At 47.8% G+C, this 23,245-nt stretch overlaps 1 protein-coding gene across 1 annotated transcript in view; it reads right to left on the bottom strand.

Annotated features, from left to right (window-relative positions):
* Window positions 1-12,516: 12,516 nt before the first annotated feature.
* LOC121835710 overlaps window positions 12,517-23,245 on the bottom strand; it is a 42,378-nt gene continuing 31,649 nt past the window's right edge. Inside the window, exon 9 of the mRNA XM_042290159.1 lies at window positions 12,517-12,675. Coding sequence (XP_042146093.1) covers window positions 12,517-12,675 — 159 coding nt within the window. The remainder of the gene's footprint in view (window positions 12,676-23,245) is intronic.

The following is a 23,245-nucleotide window of genomic DNA, read 5'->3' on the forward strand; positions in this document are numbered from 1 at the left end:
GGTGATTTCGATCCCACTATTACGTCATCAAACTTTACGAAAGGAAGACTGAAAGAAATAGTTCCCTTTTATCCTCGCAATTTCACCGCTACGAAGAAGCTTCTGAATCAGTTATGGTCTGTGCGAGCATACTTGGATCAGGCTAGGACCAGTACGCTTCTGCAAAGTCATGAACACTTCAACCCGATATCGTATCATGGCCCCTTTAAGGGTGAACCGAGTATAGCACCGTAGTTTCTGGAAGGTGTTGGAGTGAGGCGGGAAGCACGTGCTACGGAGCTGGAGCTTGAGGGAGAAAGACTCGGGTGGAAGGAGTAAAAGCAAGTAGTTTTTAGTTGTTCATACAGCGGTAGGTCAGTCTTCCAGAAACGTGGCGACATTGTTACCCACTGTAGATGAGAAGTTTAACCAGTGTAGTGTGACTGCAAGCCTGGGGTCTCTAGCGTGCTCCACGCAGTAGTGATAAACGACCGCACACCGGTGCGATACTCGTCCGTATTGAAACGGGCAAGGGTGGGGATTCAACCCAGGTTCCTCGGGTTCTGCAGCGCAAGCTTTAAGCTCCACATGCTCCAAGCTAAAGTTCCTCGATACTTATTTCTACAACTAACAACAACCAAGGCAAATGACAAAGCACATTCCGCTTGAACAAAATGACGTCATTCAGTTCACTCGTTTGCCGCGCGCCGCCATTCGCTTCCTAAAACCCGAACCGCCACGCAGTCGGCGCTTCAAAGAATTTTTCTACTTGTAGGAAGCTCTCATCTAAGAACTCTAATCCGAGCTGATGTGCGGTAGCTCACTCGGCCACCGATCCCCCTGGAGCGAGGAAAGAATCAATATTTTGACGAACCGTTACTGCGTCTGCCCCTTCCTCGGCGCGTAATATGCTTCGTTTCAGCATACTTCAGAGCTCAGTCATAGGTTAGAGGACACGCAAGCGCAAATCCACGAGCCAAACGAGACAAGTCATGGCGTATTTAGTGTGCTTAATTGATTTAATTAGGGATATCATATGCGCAGACCGAGTGCCTTGACGTTGCGCTTTTGGCGCTGTTACATTGGCTTCTAATGCTGGTTGCCTTGGCTCAACACCTTCTAGATAAGAAAGCATAAGTGCATAATTTTCCTGCGTCACTAAAGAAGGCAGAGATTGGACACGACTATGGCGTCAGCGTTCGAGGAGACTTTGTTTCATTGCAACCTGACTTAGGCTGAAACAAACTAAAAACATCCTCAAATTAACCAAATGCATCATGTGTTCCTTGCCCCAAAATAGAGCATGGTAGTAAAAGCCCATGGTCCTAGAACTAAGTAAAACAAAAAGAATGCGACACATTTTCAAAGCGTTTTTGGGACCACAATTTGAGTTTTTGTTTTACGTGTTAGGTACTTTTTTATGCCACAGTGAACCCGATGTGGCATCGAGTTCACTGAACGGACAAAGCATATGGCAGATCATGTCTTGCTAAAAAGCGAACACCAGCTGACTCCAGCTGGCTGCCCTATACGTCTGGGGGGAATAGACCGTTCTGCCACGCAAGTCAACGAACTCGCATCAAGAAAAAAAAAGGTGCGATGCAACAATTCTTTTACTTTGCGCAAATACCGCTTAGAAGGAATCCCTGGCTTTAATGACCAGAGATACACGCGTTCCTCTTTTACTACACGCCCTCAAAGTGGCAGAAACAAAAAAAAAGAAATGAAATAAACACGAGTAGCGTTCGTTCACTCAACACGCAGTCAGAACAAGCAGCCACGTGACCTGGATCCGATTATATGCTTCAAAAGTTGATCGTTGCCACGCTCTAGGTTTGGCAAAGCACAGGAAATGAGTTTAGTTCCAGGCATTGGAACCGGTTATTGTCGTCATTGCAGCGATTGGACACGAGGCACTACCCGAATGCTTGTTGAGCTATAGACCCGTTTCGAAAGACTGGCCTCTCATGGCAGCTGTGGAATCCCTGCACAATGTCAGACTAAAACCTTAACGTGAATGCATTGTCATGGATTAGACGGCAGATGGCCTTAGAGCGATAATCTCGCTGCTGAAAGTGACCCTCAATTTATTATCGATCTTTATTAACAGTACCGACAGAATAAGTTATGTTTGGTCGGTTTTAAGTCAAAAACGTGCTTTTATGACAAAAACTCGTGCAGCTTCGCAGTGCCTCCGCTAGATGCCGTCAGCCGCGGAGCTATATTTTGGGGTTTCATCGAAGCTAGGCAGTGATCCCTGGTGTTAACAGTATTGAAAAAAAAAATTTATTATGTTTTTTACAGCGATCTATCTCAATAGAAATCTAGACTCAGTTTTGCCAAAATGCCTCAGGATTTGATACGGTCAAAGTGTCTAGTGGTCGAAATTGTACATGTTGGCAGCCAAGTGGGGGTCACTTTTGCGTCAAAGTGGAAAGTTGGGCCAGTTGGTTCATGGTTTTTCAAATAATTAGAAGCGCCGAAAAAGACAAGGACAAAGAAGTGGAACGACACAAGGCGCTTCTAATTATTGTGTCGTTCCACTTCTTATTGTGTCGTTCCACTTCTTTGTCCTTGTCTTTTTCGGCGCTTCTAATTATTTAAAGAATCACTTTTGCCTGTTGAGAGGGATACCAATTTAGGGTTCTAAGCCCCTCTACGTCGTTGGCAAAAACATAATTAAAGAAAGAAAGTGATCAGCGCAGTGACATTGCCCTTTCGACGCTGTTTGATTGACTCGTCGGCTCCTCGCGTTGGGCGCGCTTCGACGTGCGCTACCCTATGGATTAACTTGCACGTTTCTCGATGTGAGTTGCTTCGGCATTGTGCGGTGGTTCCGATCCTCTAATAATCGGCACGTGAATTTCGATAGGGGTTTATTGATTATCACGAGCCCAAATCGAGTGCTCACACAATGCTTGGGTCCAATCCATGAGGCAGATCGGAATACCGTCAATGAGGGTACTGCGACCCCCCAGCTACGTCATCTAGTTTCGCGAAGGAAAGATTGAAAGAAAGCAGGCACTCTGCAACCAAAGCACTGGGGAAGCCAGCGAGCTCGTACTGAAGGTGGAGCTTCTAGTCTCAGCTTCGGCGTATAGGAAAGGAGCGGAGTCACGTGGTTTAAGGCTCGCGTTCGCAATACGAGCTACAGATGACGAACGCGTTGGTAGTCCGCGAGCGTCCCCGCCTTTCCGCCTGCTTTCCTCATAGCCGATAACGCAGCGTATGCGCACTCGCAACCAATGTCCGATGGAGGCGTCCGCCATTAAACTGCGACCGTTCCCCATGGTTTGAGTTGGACCGTCTCTAGAATCTAGGCTTTCCACAAAATTAGACCCTTTTGCTGTTTACAAACATGAACTGCCGCTTGCGTCCAAAGCGACTTCCGGTCGCTCCGTGTTTGCGAGTCCGTCGAGCTTGCTTGTGTCACCAGTGCAAAAAAGTATAAATGCTACGCGGACAACAAAGCTGCAGATTTAACGAGGGCCTTCGGTTGTACAATTTAACGTCTTGGAGGAGGCAAGTTGGTGTGCAAGAATATTCGAAAACTCTTTACAGGTCTCGCGCTCCTTCGTTTCTTTGTCGTTCGTCTGGAGAATTGGTGGGTAATTTAATCCACATTTCAAGCAGCGGTGTTAAGGTGGCCTTTGTTCATTCTTTTTATTAACCGGAATTTTCCTGGGATGTCAAAGACTGGAGCATCACCTTGTGGCGTATGGCATGAAAAGTGTCTTAGTAGGCAACAGAGGAAACGCCGCCGGAGTGCTTCTTTCAGCGAGCGTTCAAAGTTCTTTTGCAACGTCTAGTTCAACGTTACTCGATCAGCTCAGTTAGCAAACTCCCACAGAGAGCGTGATCCCCTCTCGTATCCCCCCGTATCCCTCAGCCCGGCTAGCGCTGCTGAAAGCGCACCTTTTTGCTGCGGCGCGTCTTGCAACAGCAGCTTCAAACAGCATTTCGGAATCTAGGGGTTATCAGCGAAAATTGACGTTTGTCAGCGCGTGTCTTAGAAGGGATCACGCTCTCCGTAGAACTTTGCGAACTGAGTTGCTCGAGTAACGTTGATCGTATGCGATACTCCCGAACAAATGCAAGCAGCCGTGCAGTTGCCCGAATGGCCGCTGCGGGAGAAATGGTGGCGTTGCGATCGCCATCAGTCCGGTTCACGAGTACGGATCGGTGCTACTTTTTAAAGCGGGCTCTATGACAGTTTACTAACTGACTTGTTCTAGTAACGTTGGTACAGTCCGCCCCATCAAGATTGCCGGTCTTGGCAGCCTACTAATGAGAGCTCGTTCTGAGCATGCGCTTTAAACATCGCCCTCAAATATAGCGTCCAGTGAATACCCTCCATATTTGGGCCCACTAGTGCCAGTTAACTCGTGTGAAGTAAAAAAAAAATAAAAAAACATTCTAAGCGAATATTGTTGCACGGCCTCTCAAATAGAACACCAAAGTTTGTTCACAGTTAGAAAGTTCACAGTTACAGTAATATTAAAATGAGTGCCTTACGTATCACACAAAACCATATAATAAGCCAAACGTACACGTTTAATTTGAAATATGAACCCATACAAGCTAGTTAGGCTATTAAGACGAAGTAATATCAAACCACAAACTAGATATACGAATTAAATTCATCCACTATCTTTCTGCATGTCTGGAATTTTTGTTTCTTTAGAACTGCACGCACTGAGGATCGAGATAAAAAGCATCGTGACTTAATTGAAACTATGAATCTTTGTGCTTTTTGTTTAAATTGATTAACCTTCTCTTTATTAAGGGTAATGGTACGGCCTAGTACTTAAAAGAATCTATGGTGTCATTACGACGCGGGCGTCATTCCAGTCGATCGTCATTACGTCTATTCAGAAAAAAAAAAATAATGAACGTTATGCTCAAATGCTATCTCCAGTGGGTACTTAAAATTGCTGAATAAGGATTAAAATTATTTTGTACTCAACAATAATATAATAAAATTACTTATACTAAACTTTGTAATTTTAGAGCGCAGATCTTAGGCCCCCTTTCCGGGTTTCGTGGCGTCGCCGTCGGCGTAACCGCGCTAAATTTTGCGGGAAAATTGACGTCAGGTCACCTCAACACTAATTCAATTCCCCTCTAAACTTAGTGGTGAAAATGACGTCGAATGACTTTTTGTCACGACACCTATGAACAAATTCACTTTGTCCGTAAGATTTAGCGGGAAAATTGATGTCACGTGACCTCAACAGCAATTGAATTCCCCGCTAAATTTAGCGAAAAAATTGACGTCACGTGACCTCAACACCAATTCAGTTTCCCCACTAAATTTAGTTGAGAAACTGAATTGGACATAATTGGACACAACTACAAAACTAAATTCCCGATTTAGCGGGGAATTTAATTGCTGTTGAGGTCACGTTGCGTCACTTTTTCAGAAAAATTGAGCGGGGAAACTGTGGGAGGAGGGGAGGAGAGGAAGTTATGCAAAAGGAGGATGGGAGGGTAGTGGTACGCAGGAGGTGGGGGAAAGGGTATAGGGGAGGAGGTAAGGGGAGGAGGAGGAGGAGGTGAAGGAGGGGAGAGGAGAGCATGAAGAAAGTCGAATTAGGAGGAGGAGGAAGGGAGGAGAAGGGGAAGAGGAGGAGGAAAGGAGGGGAGGACGAGGAGCAGAGGATCAAAGGAGGAGAAGTGGAGGAGGGGAGGAGAAGGGGAGGAGGGACATACCCTCCCCTTCGTACACTCCCCTCCTCCTCCTCAAGCGCTGCGCTCTCATTTTGCGTTACAGGGATTTGTAAACGCCTCATTTTTTATGGACATAATTTGAGCAAATATTTTGAAAATAGAAAATAAGATCGTCTTTCACAAAAGGGCTTATTCGAAAGCTCACGTGTTTAAAATCAGAAAAAACCGAAACAACCACCACTATTTCAGCATCTGCACGAGCCGTTGGAATATCGCTTATACGTAGATGGATACATTCGTCAATTTCGCGTCCATCACAAGAAAAACATAGTGCAGATCTTTTAAAATTTTAAGGGTACATGTAAGTGCACACATATTATTTGAAAAAGTCCGAGGACACCTAAGCACTTCTTATGAGTTGCGCATGAATGTCGTTCTTCCGCTCCCTTAGTTCGTCTGCGGCGTTGTAGCGTGGACGACCACGTTTCGTCAGCCGATAGCCGAGCTCGCGCTTTCGTGAAGTGGCCTCGCCGCGCTGAGCTCGGCCGTGCATCTCTCCGGAGTTTGCCCGGGCCGGCTCCGCCAGCTCTGCGGCCACCGCTTTCTCCTACCGGCGGCCGGGCCGCTGCGTGCGCTACGACGCCATGGAGTGGGCTTCTCTGTTGGCGTTCTTTGTAACTAGGCCGCACAAGAGCCAATGGGAGCCAATTTATCAGATTTCTGCTACAGAGGACATTGAGACAGGGGAATGTACCGTTTTGCGCGGCTTCAAAGCTGATGACGCCGGTTTGCTCCATGGAACAGTTAATGCTTTCACATTTATAAAAACGGAGGAAACACCGGGAGTACTCTCGCAGTTCTATAGAAGCAAACCAGTGTCACGTACCGGTATTCTGCTACAGCCCACCAGTACAGCTTTATAGGCCGCCGGTGAGGCGATACTGGTCACCAGCACAAGGATACCTGTCCCCTAACCATTGCTATATGGTCAGTTGGCCCCTACCGGTGTCAGTGAACCCGCATCAGCGGGCGGTTTCCGCGTGCCATTGACAAGTATCAGCATACCGAAGACCTATGTACCTTTTCACCCGCCATCGCATGGGCGCTGCCATCTTGGTATCACGTGACGTGGCGGCCATAAGGTGGCTTCAACTCATCGCTCCTGTCTCCCCTCAGCGCCTTGGCGAAGGCGTTGCATTCCTCTTTTTCGTCGCGCTTTGCCGTGATTGTTTACCTTGCTTTGTGAAGTGTCGTCTGATGCTTATTTTGCCCACCTAACTGCACGCCATCATCATATGCACAACTTCTGCACTTGATTTGATAACACGTTATGACTATTTGCACCGTCGGGATACCGGATACGTTAGCCCTGGAGCCATTTGGGCATGTAGGCTATTCTAAGACACACGAGGGTTGAGAAACTAATTATTTACGTCAGCGAAAATTTGCTTAAGTGATAGTGGCTAAGTGATAGTGGCGGAATAAGAAGCGCAAGAAAGATTTATGATCACTCGTGAAAGCATCCTGCTCTACCTTCATAACAAATCCACAACAAATGCTTGTGATTACATGGGGGACATATTTTTGCGGTTTAAACTCTATTTTGATTCGCTTATTTATGAATTTAAAGAAACTATACATTCTGCCAGGTCTTGCTACGTACGCGCCGTACGAGCCAGCGATACGAGCCGTGTTCCCCAACCGATGGAGAGCCACCCGACACCTCCGGTTTCATGAGCGGGGCCATCATCACCTAGACTGACTAAGTCCTTTCCGTTTCCATGATGACGTCACGCCATATGTCCGTCTTCGCCGGACTCTTGCCGTTCGACAATGGTAGGGATGGTGACGGCGGCTTGTGCTTCGTAGAATTTGTTTCCGTTTTAGACTGTTTCTGACCGTACCAGGAGTGGTCCGTGTGTGGTGGTGTGTGCTGTCATGAGCGTGGGAAACAAGCCTCCGGATATTTGTTTAACGAGAAGTTGGTGATCAGTACCCAAGATGAGTTGGAAACTCTACTTGTTATCTTCGTCCGGCCTCATTGCGTTTGGTGTTTTACTAGATCTAGGTTTGTCGTTTTCCTTGCTGATAATTTAATCTGGCGTAATTTTGCGATTCACAACATGCCTGCGTGCTGTGACGAGCCTTTTCTTGCGTAGGTAAGCTTTGTCGATTTCGGAATGGCTGGATTGGTAGGCCGCAGCTTGTAAAGACTTCGTACTTGAGAAGTTCAAACTATTACTACTAAATGAGCGGAACCGTCGTTCTGACCCATCAGTTACCTACGGTTTCTTTCACGTTGATGACTAGCTAGGTTCGATTGAAACTTTCGGTATTATCTTGTTGACGCGGATGAATGTTACAGGTAGATCTGTAGTGCAACAGGCGATTGCCTGCAACAGGGGGTTGCGTTATTTTTGAATTCATTTTGAAGAATCTTTCAAGCTTACTGCGTTCAAGCGAAGGAGAAAAAGTCTAGTCATGCTAAGAAATGTAAGTGTGTTAAATTTATTACCAAAATAAATAAAGCAAAGATACTGAACAGCTGTTTTATTTTTTTCAGCAGTCCACCTTCTGCCTTCAATGTTTTTTTTTAATATTTTTGTGTTTTAGGTGAAGACTTACAGTTCACACCTTTTGATTGCTGTACTATTTCTTGTCCAGGGTTTTTGTTTTTTGTGACTCCTGAACTTGCTGTGCCTTCTGCTTAATTCCGTCGTTGATCTCACCACAGCAGTTTCTCAGTAGAGTATTAGTCGCTACGCTCCCCACTTGCTTCACGAGCAGTAAAACGCTGCGGCCCATCGAGCAGGGGCTGAAGTCAAGGTCTTTTTTGAGCAGTGAGAACGCAATAAACACTATCAAGGAGTGCTGCTTTCCGCGTTTCAAGAATGCACCAACATTTTCAAGAGCTGAAAGTTTCTCAACCACTAGTTTAGAGACGATGATTATTGCCACAGTGCATGATTGCGGAAACTCGAGAGCCCCTCTTGTCAAGTGGAAGATGAGGGAAAGGTCCTCCACCTACATCATTCGCCCGTCCATCCCATTTTTCTTTAGTTCCACATGCCGGCGCTTCATGACGAATAAGTGGCGCTTAAGTGGATAAGTGGGTACCGGTGCATTTCTGCTTGAAGAGGCGCGGTGTGACGCGTCTCAAGTGTTGTGCGCGAGCACGCGGGTCGTACTCCATGTGCTCATGCAGGACGCACTTCCACGCGTGATGACACTGTGAGCGGCCCGATGGCACCAAGCGCAGGCATAACGCCGGTGCCCTCGGCGTCATGAACAAGTGGCATGCTATCAATTTTCTCTTCGGCACACCCCACCTTATAGCCACCATAATACAGGACACCCCTCTCTCGCGGCAGGGTCTTCTCGTATCTTGGACAAACCGGTAGGTGCTTGAACAACATGCTCAGGAATCACAACTATTCCCTGAGAACCACGGTCGGCGGCCATCAGTCGGTGCACTGTGGAACTTGCAAGTGCCGACCCTCCTTTGATGAGAGAACTATGTTAGGAAGGCACAGAGGCACCGACGGAACTATGGACTGTGCCACTTTGTCTAAATAATTACTCTATGATATCACTTATATTCACACTCCCTACTACTCTGAATGCTCTCCTATACAATGACAAAGAACTCACTTTAATCACACCGGAAGATTAGCCTTACGAGTTGAATAGAGAAGAACAAATGAATGAGCAAAAATCGCGTTATTTTGAATCATGGGCTCTTTTGAATTTCAGTGCTGTTGCTATGTATAATTTGATGTTATACGTGCCATTTGGAACTAAAAGAGAGCAAGGTGCCCCGTTAAGTTTGAATACAGCTTTTTCCCTAGATTTCGCGAGTGATGTTCTAGAATAGAAAACAAAATTCTTTTTGTGATCGGTTAATCGCCGCGGGCTGCTCCTGTTGCAGCGCTGCTCACGCGCGACCCTCACGTAGTAAAGATCACTACCTGATTCCCCGATGAAAATATTTTATGCGACAAAACTCGACACCCTAAGCAGCTTGGGGGATCCAAAGCCTTGGGGCCCCCTATTCGAAAATCCCATTGACCTTTCCATCTGGCAGAGGTAATAGAGTTCTGGGCCCTCAAATATAACACGAAATAAGTGAAATTTAAGTTAACCTTCGCTCATTTGTCGGTTCTTAACCCTTGCAGGGACGTAAACGCCCGCAATGGACCCATATTTTAAATATCACGGGAGCGTCGACCGGGGGCCAATCAGCGCCGCATCGCGGAGCCCTGCTTCGTTATCAGCGAGAGTGATTGCGTGGACGCAAAGTTGCGATGACTTTCTGTAATAACGCCGCAGTGCCGCGTCATACGGCCCTAACTGGCTTGCCAATCCATGCATTCGTGATATTATAAAAAAATTAGGCCACTGTACTTGGGCGTCAAATGTCTACTCGAAAGAACTTTCTCTTTCGCGAATTTACAAAAAGCTACCTCAGGAGGTTATCACGATTGGCATTCCAGAGCGAATTATTTTATCATGGTGTAATACGCCAAATAACACGGACGAAAACGAAGGGAGAACTGGACAGGGCGCGGCGTTACTTTCAGCTGAATGGTTCACTTGGAAGATATATATTTAAAGATATAAAAATTATAAAAGCCGGCGCACTTGGCGAAACCCAAAGATGGGGCCAAAAACGCACCCCTTCAGCCACCAGCGTCATTGTTCTCCAGATAGTAGAATTCTTTTTCGGACAATAGCCAGCCGGCAACGGTCAGGCGGCGCCAGCAGGGTGAGAGCGCACGGTTATACCCTGTCTCGTTGTAACTTGGCAAAGGGTGAACGATAAGCCCCACATTGCGTGCCGAAGGCTTTGAAATGCGCGACATATACGAGCGCAACGCACACATATTGGAGCATGACGCAGCGAAAAGCCTAATACTTCTTCGGAGTTGAGGCGCGCTCCGCTGATACGCAGTCACGTTCCAATTGGCCCGCCAGGGCTGTAGCTTCTGCTCTACTGGCACGTTACGCGATCACGGCTTCCTGGGATACCCAGTATTTCTTGCTTCAGTCGCTAGATGGCGCCAAACCAAACAGCATTGCAGGTTGCCTATAAAAAGACGGTACGCTTATGCAAGAGTTGTAGTTGTGGGACTTTATCAGGAAGGCTTCATGAATTTCTTTGAACGTTTTTGTTTTGTAATGGCCCATGACACACGCCTTGCCAAAGATAGGGCTGCATTTCTCAGAGCTAGACTCGCAATCGCAACGGTCACAGTGGACCGCTAGGTGGCCAGACGGGGACTGCCTGATCGCAAACGTATGCTCTCTGACCCTATTATTTATGCACCTATTCACGGCTGGCCAACGTACACCTTATCACGTGACAGGGCAATTTCGTACGTGACGCTAGTGGCACATTCGCTGAACTTTGTGACATGTCGTTTTTTTGCTGGTGTCTTGCGGCACAGCCAATTCCTCTGCCGATCTGCTCTTTTTACACAGCGAAGCAAGTTTGTTTGGTGCTGAAAGAACTACGGTATGTCAAATCAATGGGCTACCTTCCTTAGCTTCTCGGACATCTTATGAGGTTATTTTATGTTTAGACACAGTAAATAATTATAGATAATCGAAAAAGGAGCTTCGATTCAACCAACGTTAATATTCCTATGAGGTTATTTTATGTTTAGACACAGTAAATAATTATAGATAATCGAAAAAAGGAGCTTCGATGCAACCAACGTTAATATTCCTATGGATAGGCTGTGATAGACGTTTTGAATATAAAAATTAAGAGAAAATTCCGGGTCGTTTGCACTCTGAAAGATTTGTTGCGTATTACAAATCGACCGGGGTTGCTATCCATCGCAATCAAGACAAACTTTAAAAATATTTTCGTTTGATCTACATCGTTTCTTATGTTTTGTATTGTTAAAAAAAGACACAATTCATTTTTGAGGACATTAACTTTATAATAAATCTTAACGAGTCCACACACAACTTTTCCGCAAAGTTTGCAGAATATTTATTTAAACTGAAGCGACCAACGCAATCACTGGCCTGACCTCACTGGAGCGACCTCACGGGCGGTTGCCGAACAAGCGAGCGAAAATTTACGCAGCTTGTGAGCGCTAAAAACATGCCCTTTTAAGACTTTGATGGTGTGAAACTTACCGCCGGCCAGCTGGGCACGCTTCCTGTGTTTCCGCTTTGCGGTTTCTAGTTACCGTTTCTCTTTAGGCATTGAAACCACGGAGAAGATTTCAAGATTTATTGCACAAAAATCTTTCTTGAGGGCATTATGACATGGGCTGGAACTAAAAAATATCAACAAAAAAAAGTAAAAAAAATAGAACTTTTGCGGCTACGTTATTTGGGGTAGTTTAAATTTATCCGAATAACTCTGAATTTCCAGGAAATAACGAGTGAATAAAAAACAAAAGCGTCATTGTTTTACAAATAAACTTCATAAGGAGCTGCAGGGTCAGTGGTTTTGAGGAGATTCCACTTAAGCTTACGTTAAGATCTTGAACTACTGACGAAAGGCTCGTCAAGGTTCCTTCAGGACAACAGGTCATAATCCCCAACCATCATTTATAGTTTTTTTTAATTAAAAAAGGGAACGCAGTAAAATAAACTCCGAATTCCAAAATATTGACAATTTAGAAAAAAAGAAACTCCGATATATACCCCGATTTTTTAGCGAAGAATAAACTGCGAAAAATCACCCTCCAAATTTCACGAGAAACAAACTCAAGATTAAGGAATCCTGGATGTAACGGAGCTCATTGGTTGTCAATAATTCACCATGCAATTCTCTTTTAGCACTATTGTACGACGGGGACAGGATCTGAATCGGCAGCTTGTGTTTTTATTTCTACGTTCACATTCTTATTCAGCACCTGGCTTAGTCACAGGTTGTTTATAAAAGGGGCACAAGTTGGAGTCCTGGAAATCTGATCCGTTGACTATCGAAGCGCCCTCAACGAGGCCCCAGCTGTACTGGCCGTCGGCCGCCAAGTGTCCCTCGGGTCCATTCAGCGCAAAATACTGGAACGTGAGAAAGAGAGAAGCTCAGCAAACGAGCGAGGTCAGCGTAGAACTTATACTATGCATTGCTTTTGAATGCAATTGTCTTCGTGACAGTGTTCTTTATTTGTCTTTTTACTGCTTTCAATCTAAGCATTTGTCAACTTCATTTTCACCAAGCTTTGTGCCACTTTTCACGATATAACATATGTTGCGTAAAATGACACATAACGTGATAGCTATTAGTTTTTAAAGATAAAATAATTTCCATTTATAACGTGTTCTAACTTACGTTGTTTTAAGGACCGAAATAGTGAACATTAAAGAAATATTATGACACAATCAATATATAGCAGTGTATTCAAGAAAATCGTAGAGATAATGTAGAAATATTGGATTTTAATTTTACTAATTCGCATATTGAGTATATGGGCACATGAGTGTATGCAGAGCCAGAAATGTAATATTCGCGGCGATATTTCCACCATAAATGAAGACTATAACTTTTATTCCCTTTTTTGTTAATCATACGTCTGTCTTTTAATAAAAATGCAGGGCGAATATTTCTTTTTTTTTTTTTTTTGCGCACCGGGGGCGAATCGATTTATTTCGAAATTGCCCAAGCATTAAGGAATTCTGGGAATGTAGATCTACAGGCGACAGGCGCTCGCCTTCCCCTTATTAAAGGGTTCGATGTTAATAACCAAGCTTAGAGGTTGAGTAACGCGCGTGGACGATGTCTATTGTTTTAGGCCTTCGCTTTAGGACAGTTACTGCTGCGGACACCGGCATGTGCGGCGCGTGGAACAGCATTCCCTACATAACCCTTGATACTTGGGTAATTTAACAATAGGTCTAGTTGTGCTCCGACGAAAATTCAAGAAAAATAATCTTGTCCGCGTATAGCACGCGATCTTCGACTTGCCTACCAGGGTATCTAAACTCGTGGAGCAAGACATTCCTCGCTTTTTGACGTAACGGGGGGAGTGACCAAAAGAACGCCGCAAAGCTTCCTCCTCCCTGCGCGCGCTCAACTTCGCAACTTTTGACGAAAAATCCCCCGCGATCCCTAGGCGGTGCACGAGAGCACGAGACAGTGCGGGGAGGCGAGCGTTCACGCCGCTCGCTGTACGTTGTCTTTGAGCTCTCTAGTGCCGACAATCCCGTCATGCCTCGCCCAGGCAAGGAGCGAGAGCAGACGACGAGAGTTCGTCTGCTACGATGCGGCATTCGCACAGCGGAACTGAAAGGAAAAGCTGGTTTTCTGCTCGAAAATACGTCCCGCGGGCCACAAGCTCAAACGCGAGCTTGAATTGTAAGCGTCTGATATTTCATGAAGGGAGGAATCGACAGCCCGTGTTTTATTTGCAAAATTTGAGTCGTTCTGTAGCCGTACAGACGTTGAAACCTACCAGTGTGTAATGAAAGGCCAAGGACAACCACAGAGGCCGCGAGATCTAGCATCATTTGTGTATAGGTGAAAAGTGGAACATTTTTCGATAAAGCTCCCACAGAAGAAACCTGTGACGTCACTGGCCTCACCGGCGGCCATTGCTTGACGACAGGCAATACGCCGCGTCCTGTCTAGTTCTCCCTTCGTTTTCTTCCTTGTTGTTTTCGCTTATTACACCATGAGGCCATACACGCAAGTCTAAAAGAGAAACACGCAAAAATTGGAAGTGTGTACGCGGTGCTCGAGGGCGAGCATTTTATGACGTGCTGCGATGATTATGTCGGGTTCTTGGAGATCAAATAGGCATTCGTCAAGCGTTTGAACATCGATTTAAAAAAAGAAATCGGCCGGAGCACCATTGACTTTACCCACGTCGCGTGCTTCGGTTGCTAAATAAATGGCACGCTCAGCGACTGAACGGCACGCTAACGGAAGAAAATCTCTTTTATGTGATTACATCGCGTGCCGATGAAACGATCCGTCGATGGCACGTCGTTCGATGAACTGATTTGACCGCCATTGAGTGACGACTGCTAGTAGAATTTCGGGGAAATAATTCTGCCGGCTGCCGGAAGACTCGACCCTACCCAAGAATTGCCCCGGTTCTTGTTTGTTTCCCATCACTCTGAATTGTATACCACCTTATTAGTACCTCTTAGAATATTACAGAAAAAAAAAAAAAAACGATGGCTGCCGCAAAAGCTCTGACAGCCCGGCTCATAGTCATGTGGGAGACTCACAGGTGTTCGTCAGTCGCCACCATGTTTGAAAGCTACCGGTTCCGAAGAACCGGAGCGCGCAGAGATCTTGTTGTTCCACGGTCATGGTAGAAGCGATTGTCCGCCGCCTCAAAGTCCGGGCGCCGAACGAAGCTCGTCGCAGAGTCAACGCACAACGGCTTTCGATAGCCAGTACTGCCGCCGAAAGTCGTCGTCGGGAGCTGAAAGGCGTCCCCGGTGGTCTCAGTAGCGACGCCGACGGTGGCGGAAGATAAGCTCGGCCGCAGCGTGCGGCACCGCCATGTTGACAAAGTTGAACTTCGCCTCGATCCGAAGCGAAGATCTTGAGCTCAAACAACGGCTCACGCAAAGTTTGGAAACGTCACTTTGACGTCAGCGACGACTTCGACAAACGAGGTTTCTTTTTTACACAAACTTCGGAGGGATTTTGAGCGTCAGCAGGTCGCCTGGGGACAATCTGCAAAGCATTAATTTTAGCTTGGCGTAGAGATGTAGGGACAAATGGGTGCTACGTCATCGGCGAAGCGTTTCAATCAGCGGGCTCCTCGTGCCCCTCACGCGCCGCACGCGCGCCTCGATGAATTTTGCTACCGTTCTGCCTCTCTCAAAGAAATGAGCGTTCGAATGATTGACACCTCGCTCGGGGCGACGTCAGCGTCGCGAGAGTACAATTAGCGCGTTCCGCAAACTTCGGGCACAAAGTTGTGCTTGACGAGTTTAGCGGCCCTAGACGCGCGAATGTGAGGAACAGTGACTGCACATGCCGGTGAAATAACGAGTGAAAGTTTGTTTAGGAAAGAGGGTCATGTTCTGTTTAGAACACATTGAAATCGACTGTTCAAATTTTGGGATAATTTACGTGGCTACATTGTCGGCCTCGGAATGGCGTTTGTTTGTATTTAATGACATTTTAAGGGCCAAAACGTAATGTTATGTTAAGCCAACAGGGTAGAGCCCCCGCCCCCTAACCCGCCGCCATAGTACTCAAATGTGACTATTCGTCCCGTGACACAACCAAATATGTAACATCACGGTCACAGCAAGATGGCAGCGCCCAGTCTGTGCTCCAGCCAGCTGGGGCGGAGCATGTCGGATGCGTTGTTCGTTGTTGTTGGTCCAAGCGAGTATGCGGTAGCCGTGATCTGAAGCGGTCGATCCGACTTCCGAGTTCGGCGTGGTCTCTCAGATATGTATGACGTGTAAATACTGAGGAACAGTGCTTATTTCGCTGCCGATCGGCGGGGGTATTAACAAGAGACATAATCGACCATCCGGATCTTGAATGCAATCAGATATACTACTGTCGAGACCGGCTATAGCGAAGTCAACGGGAATCGGAAATCGCTTCACTATATTCGCTGTATCTGCTTCTTCGTTATATATGAACTCAGACAAATAACGTGAAAAAAGAGATAACATGGGTTGTCACGGGCACATGGCTACCGAGCCTGCAGAAAGCGGTCGAGGCTTCCCTGTACGCGCCCTCTGCTATACTTCATCTCCCCCTACGATGGACTAAGGGCAGAAGTTACGAACCGCCAGATCCAATCACGAGCCACTTAGACATTAAAGTCTGAAAATATATCTCCAACCAAAAAATGAAAAGCAACCCGACGTTTCAAAACCAACACGGTTTCTTCTTCAGGGGTGACTGAAGGCGCGCGGACACAGCAGCAGCTCCCAACCTCTTCGTCTTCAAAAAAGGGAAGAAAAGAAAAAGAGAAAGGAAAAATTAAAAACGAGAAGTTAGGAAATCGGAAAAATTGTAAAATAACTTGTTAGTTATGAAGATGGTCATCTCTTCAGCTTTTCCGTCAGGTCACGGAGGCCATGTGCGTACACAGAGGGCAAAGCGCCCAGCGACCTGTTTAGGTTTCCTGGGGTGTGCTGGATGTGCCACGATTCCAAGAAAAGTCTTCTTCGAAAATTGGGCTCTGTGTCCACCACGTGCGCGTTCGCGAAGTCAATGCGATGGTCTAGGGTATCGCAATGTTCGGCGATGGCGCTGCGCTCACTGTCAAACTTCCGCACGTCGTTCTTGTGTTGGCGGATACGCTCGGGAAAGTTCTTCGTCTCGCCGATGTAGGTTGCAGGGCACTCTGCGCAAGGAATGGTGTAAACCACGCCCTGTGCTTTTTCCTTTGGTGGACGGTCTTTCGGTCTTGGCATAAACCTTCCCAGTGTGGACGTGGGCTTGTGGGCCACCAGAATACCTTGCTTTCCCAGTACTCGTGCGAGCGCTTCGCTGGTTCCCTTTACGTAGGGAACGCTTATGCGCGCGACTCGATGGGGCTGTCGGTCGTCCACTGGCATCTGGTTTTGTCTGGCGAGACCTTGCCGTCGGGCGATGCGCTCAATAAAGCTGCTAGAGTAACCATTTTTCTTTAGGTCTTCAATTATGGTTTTCTTCTCCTTCTTTCTATCGGTTTCCGACGAGCAGATAGTCGTTGCCCTACGCAGCAGGGTCGAAACCACTGAGGCCTTATGACTCGTTGGATGGTTGGAGACAAAATCGAGGTAGCGTCCGGTGTGTGTTGGTTTTCGGTACACCGCAAACGTCAGATCTTGTCCTCGTCGCTTCACCAGCACATCAAGGAACGGCAAGGTGCCATCCGTCTCATATTCTACGGTAAATTTAATGGCCGGCTCGATAGAGTTGAGGTGCGCCAAAAAATTATTCACGTCCCGTTCCTTGAGAATGCAGAAGCAATCGTCTACATAGCGCATGAATACTTTGGGGCTGTTGGGAAAAGACCTCAGCGCTTTTTGCTCGATTGCCTCCATCGTGAGATTCGCCGTTGTGACCGAGATGGCCGCACCCATTGCAGTGCCACTGACCTGTTTGAAAAGCTCCCCTTTGAAGGTGAAGTATGTGCTGCCAAGACAAAACTCGAGCAGACGGCACAGCTCTTCCACAGTGAGGTTGGTTCTTGTGGTCAAGGAGCTGTCTTTTTCGAGGGCTTCGCGGGCTGCAGCAACTGCAAGGGCAACTGGGACACTGGTGAAGAGGGACACCACGTCGAAAGACACCATGGTGTCACCATCGCTGAGATGTAATTGCGAGGCGCGTTCCACGAAGTGGCCAGCATTTTCTACATGGGTCGACGTGTTTCCGACAAGGGGAGCCAAAGTCCGGTGAAGGTAACTGGATAGTGCCCGAAGCGGTGACGTTGTAAAGTTCACAATAGGTCGTAGAGGCACGTTCGGCTTGTGGATCTTTGGAAGGCCGTAAAAACCTGGAGCGGAGCCATTCCTGCAAATAAGTTGCAAGTAAAGGCTCTTTGACTGAGGGTATTTCTTGAAAATCTCTGCCAGGATTTTGTTCAAGTTCCTCTGAACCTGTGGCGTCGGATCTTTCTTGAGCTTTACGTAAGCATGGCTTCCAAGAAGGTCCCGTACCTTTTCCTCGTATACCTCCCGATCCAGGACGACGGTCGACTTCCCTTTGTCAGCCGGCAGAAGCACAATCTCCGTATCTTCACGAAGTTTCCGAAGCGCTGTAACTTCTTCGGCCGGCAGGTTGAGTCGTTGCCGTTGTGGGAGCTTGGAAAGGATGCCCACCGCTTTAAGCCGCACTCCATCCCGGATGCTAGGGTCTAAGCGCATAATTCCGTCCTCCACAGCCGCGGCCATTTTTGGAAGAGGCGGCCGTTGCGTGGTCATGTTAAATCCGTGGCCTTTTGCCAAGACCGCAATCTCGCATGGCGAGAGCTGTCGAGAGGAGAGGTTCTTGACAAAGTTTGTGTCATTGGTGCCTCGACTTGAACGGTCCGATCTTGTTAGCCTTGAAATCTTCTCTTTCTGAGACGTCCGTCGTTTATCCAAAGCAGTAGATGCGACACTTGTGGCAAAAGCCTGCAAAGCCGGGAACACGTCCGGGATGCGGTGCTCGAGTTGCCGGCGTGCGAAGAAGAGGTCCAGTTCTTTTCTTCTTAGCGTGGCCTGGCAATCGTGAATTCTGGCGCTTACCAATCGTTTCTCTGCCTGCGCCACGATCTTGTGCCCTTCCTCTGTGTGGACAAGGCGCTTGAGACGGAGGCTTCGGGGAACAAGGTTCATATCCCGGCAGGACCTCGTGAAGTCGAGATGAGACTTGTAGGCTGAAATGCTGCGGGTTACGTTGACAAACCGCTTCGCTAGCTGTGCTGTTTCCGGTCCGAAGTCAAGGCGTAAAGACTGGAAAGTAAACATATTCGGCAGGTATCTGCCTGGTTGGGTGAGAGTTAAAGTCTGAAAATATATCTCCAACCAAAAAATGAAAAGCAACCCGACGTTTCAAAACCAACACGGTTTCTTCTTCAGGGGTGACTGAAGGCGCGCGGACACAGCAGCAGCTCCCAACCTCTTCGTCTTCAAAAAAGGGAAGAAAAGAAAAAGAGAAAGGAAAAAATTAAAAACGAGAAGTTAGGAAATCGGAAAAATTGTAAAATAACTTGTTAGTTATGAAGATGGTCATCTCTTCAGCTTTTCCGTCAGGTCACGGAGGCCATGTGCGTACACAGAGGGCAGAGCGCCCAGCGACCTGTTTAGGTTTCCTGGGGTGTGCTGGATGTGCCACGATTCCAAGAAAAGTCTTCGAAAATTGGGCTCTGTGTCCACCACGTGCGCGTTCGCGAAGTCAATGCGATGGTCTAGGGTATCGCAATGTTCGGCGATGGCGCTGCGCTCACTGTCAAACTTCCGCACGTCGTTCTTGTGTTGGCGGATACGCACGGGAAAGTTCTTCGTCTCGCCGATGTAGGTTGCAGGGCACTCTGCGCAAGGAATGGTGTAAACCACGCCCTGTGCTTTTTCCTTTGGTGGACGGTCTTTCGGTCTTGGCATAAACCTTCCCAGTGTGAACGTGGGCTTGTGGGCCACCAGAATACCTTGCTTTCCCAGTACTCGTGCGAGCGCTTCGCTGGTTCCCTTTACGTAGGGAAAGCTTATGCGCGCGACTCGATGGGGCTGTCGTTCGTCCACTGGCATCTGGGTTTGTCTGGCGAGACCTTGCCGTCGGGCGATGCGCTCAATAAAGCTGCTAGAGTAACCATTAACCGCTTCGCTAGCACAGCTAGCGAAGCGGTTTGTCAACGTAACCCGCAGCATTTCAGCCTACAAGTCTCATCTCGACTTCACGAGGTCCTGCCGGGATATGAACCTTGTTCCCCGAAGCCTCCGTCTCAAGCGCCTTGTCCACACAGAGGAAGGGCACAAGATCGTGGCGCAGGCAGAGAAACGATTGGTAAGCGCCAGAATTCACGATTGCCAGGCCACGCTAAGAAGAAAAGAACTGGACCTCTTCTTCGCACGCCGGCAACTCGAGCACCGCATCCCGGACGTGTTCCCGGCTTTGCAGGAATTTGCCACAAGTGTCGCATCTACTGCTTTGGATAAACGACGGACTTCTCAGAATGAGAAGATTTCAAGGCTAACAAGATCGGACCGTTCAAGTCGAGGCACCAATGACACAAACTTTGTCAAGAACCTCTCCTCTCGACAGCTCTCGCCATGCGAGATTGCGGTCTTGGCAAAAGGCCACGGATTTAACATGACCACGCAACGGCCGCCTCTTCCAAAAATGGCCGCGGCTGTGGAGGACGGAATTATGCGCTTAGACCCTAGCATCCGGGATGGAGTGCGGCTTAAAGCGGAGGGCATCCTTTCCAAGCTCCCACAACGGCAACGACTCAACCTGCCGGCCGAAGAAGTTACAGCGCTTCGGAAACTTCGTGAAGATACGGAGATTGTGCTTCTGCCGGCTGACAAAGGGAAGTCGACCGTCGTCCTGGATCGGGAGGTATACGAGGAAAAGGTACGGGACCTTCTTGGAAGCCATGCTTACGTAAAGCTCAAGAAAGATCCGACGCCACAGGTTCAGAGGAACTTGAACAAAATCCTGGCAGAGATTTTCAAGAAATACCCTCAGTCAAAGAGCCTTTACTTGCAACTTATTTGCAGGAATGGCTCCGCTCCAGGTTTTTACGGCCTTCCAAAGATCCACAAGCCGAACGTGCCTCTACGACCTATTGTGGACTTTACAACGTCACCGCTTCGGGCACTATCCAGTTACCTTCACCGGACTTTGGCTCCCCTTCTCGGAAACACGTCGACCCATGTAGAAAATGCTGGCCACTTCGTGGAACGCGCCTCGCAATTACATCTCAGCGATGGTGACACCATGGTGTCTTTCGACGTGGTGTCCCTCTTCACCAGTGTCCCAGTTGCCCTTGCAGTTGCTGCAGCCCGCGAAGCCCTCGAAAAAGACAGCTCCTTGACCACAAGAACCAACCTCACTGTGGAAGAGCTGTGCCGTCTGCTCGAGTTTTGTCTTGGCAGCACATACTTCACCTTCAAAGGGGAGCTTTTCAAACAGGTCAGTGGCACTGCAATGGGTGCGGCCATCTCGGTCACAACGGCGAATCTCACGATGGAGGCAATCGAGCAAAAAGCGCTGAGGTCTTTTCCCAACAGCCCCAAAGTATTCATGCGCTATGTAGACGATTGCTTCTGCATTCTCAAGGAACGGGACGTGAATAATTTTTTTGGCGCACCTCAACTCTATCGAGCCGGCCATTAAATTTACCGTAGAATATGAGACGGATGGCACCTTGCCGTTCCTTGATGTGCTGGTGAACCGACGAGGACAAGATCTGACGTTTGCGGTGTACCGAAAACCAACACACACCGGACGCTACCTCGATTTTGTCTCCCACCATCCAACGAGTCATAAGGCCTCAGTGGTTTCGACCCTGCTGCGTAGGGCAACGACTATCTGCTCGTCGGAAACCGATAGAAAGAAGGAGAAGAAAACCATAATTGAAGACCTAAAGAAAAATGGTTACTCTAGCAGCTTTATTGAGCGCATCGCCCGACGGCAATGTCTCGCCAGACAAAACCAGATGCCAGTGGACGAACGACAGCCCCATCGAGTCGCGCGCATAAGCGTTCCCTACGTAAAGGGAACCAGCGAAGCGCTCGCACGAGTACTGGGAAAGCAAGGTATTCTGGTGGCCCACAAGCCCACGTCCACACTGGGAAGGTTTATGCCAAGACCGAAAGACCATCCACCAAAGGAAAAAGCACAGGGCGTGGTTTACACCATTCCTTGCGCAGAGTGCCCTGCAACCTACATCGGCGAGACGAAGAACTTTCCCGAGCGTATCCGCCAACACAAGAACGACGTGCGGAAGTTTGACAGTGAGCGCAGCGCCATCGCCGAAGATTGCGATACCCTAGATCATCGCATTGACTTTGCGAACGCGCACGTGGTGGACACAGAGCCCAATTTTCGAAGAAGACTTTTCTTGGAATCGTGGCACATCCAGCACACCCCAGGAAACCTAAACAGGTCGCTGGGCGCTCTGCCCTCTGTGTACGCACATGGCCTCCGTGACCTGACGGAAAAGCTGAAGAGATGACCATCTTCATAACTAACAAGTTATTTTACAATTTTTCCGATTTCCTAACTTCTCGTTTTTAATTTTTTCCTTTCTCTTTTTCTTTTCTTCCCTTTTTTGAAGACGAAGAGGTTGGGAGCTGCTGATGTGTCCGCGCGCCTTCAGTCACCCCTGAAGAAGAAACCGTGTTGGTTTTGAAACGTCGGGTTGCTTTTCATTTTTTGGTTGGAGATATATTTTCAGACTTTAACTCTCACCCAACCAGGCAGATATCTGCCGAATATGTTTACTTTCCACTTAGACATTGCGTGGTATTTCGCTTCGATGCACGTATCGGTGCCCGCGTTTCGGATCGCTGATGGGAATGGGCGGACAGTAATACGGATCGAGCATAGAGTGACTCAGCAATTTTACATTGCAAAGAAAGTCACGACGCAGTGGCTCTTTGCAGTGTTGAATAAATAAAAATGACACGACGTTTTTGGACTCAGAGCATTATTCGTCCAAACCTAATCAATGCTAAGCGTGTCATAGTTTAGCGTGGAACATGATTGGACCTGGCGGCCCGTGGCTTTGGCCTTCAGTCCATCGTAGGATGAGACGAAGTATAGGTCGGAGCCGCTTCTCGCCAACTGCGAGAAGCTCCGATCGAAAAACGATCCTGGTTCGTAAGGACCGCGTCGACAGCTGCGATGGCCCCGCGGAGGACGCCGGCGGTGGACGGCATTCTTTACGTTTATGCGCACTCCATCGGGGATGGCACGGTTTTGATTCAAGGAGATTGCCTTCGTCTTCCCCGTCGTGGAGCCGGCAATGCCGGGAGTCTCCATCTTTGAGTGGCGATGATTCGCCGAATCGGTGCTTGAGCGAAGTAGACTTTCGCGATAGAGTGACCTGACCGATTATACGGCGACACGGATCAAAAAGCAAACAAAGAAACGTGCAAGGCACCGAGTTTGCGCTCAAGCTTGTCTCGTTGGTATAGAGAGCCTAGATTTAAGAGATGGGGCGACTGCTCG

This window comes from Ixodes scapularis, unplaced genomic scaffold (assembly GCF_016920785.2).
Source record: "Ixodes scapularis isolate PalLabHiFi unplaced genomic scaffold, ASM1692078v2 PGA_scaffold1__304_contigs__length_218370807, whole genome shotgun sequence".
NCBI lineage: Eukaryota > Metazoa > Arthropoda > Arachnida > Ixodida > Ixodidae > Ixodes > Ixodes scapularis.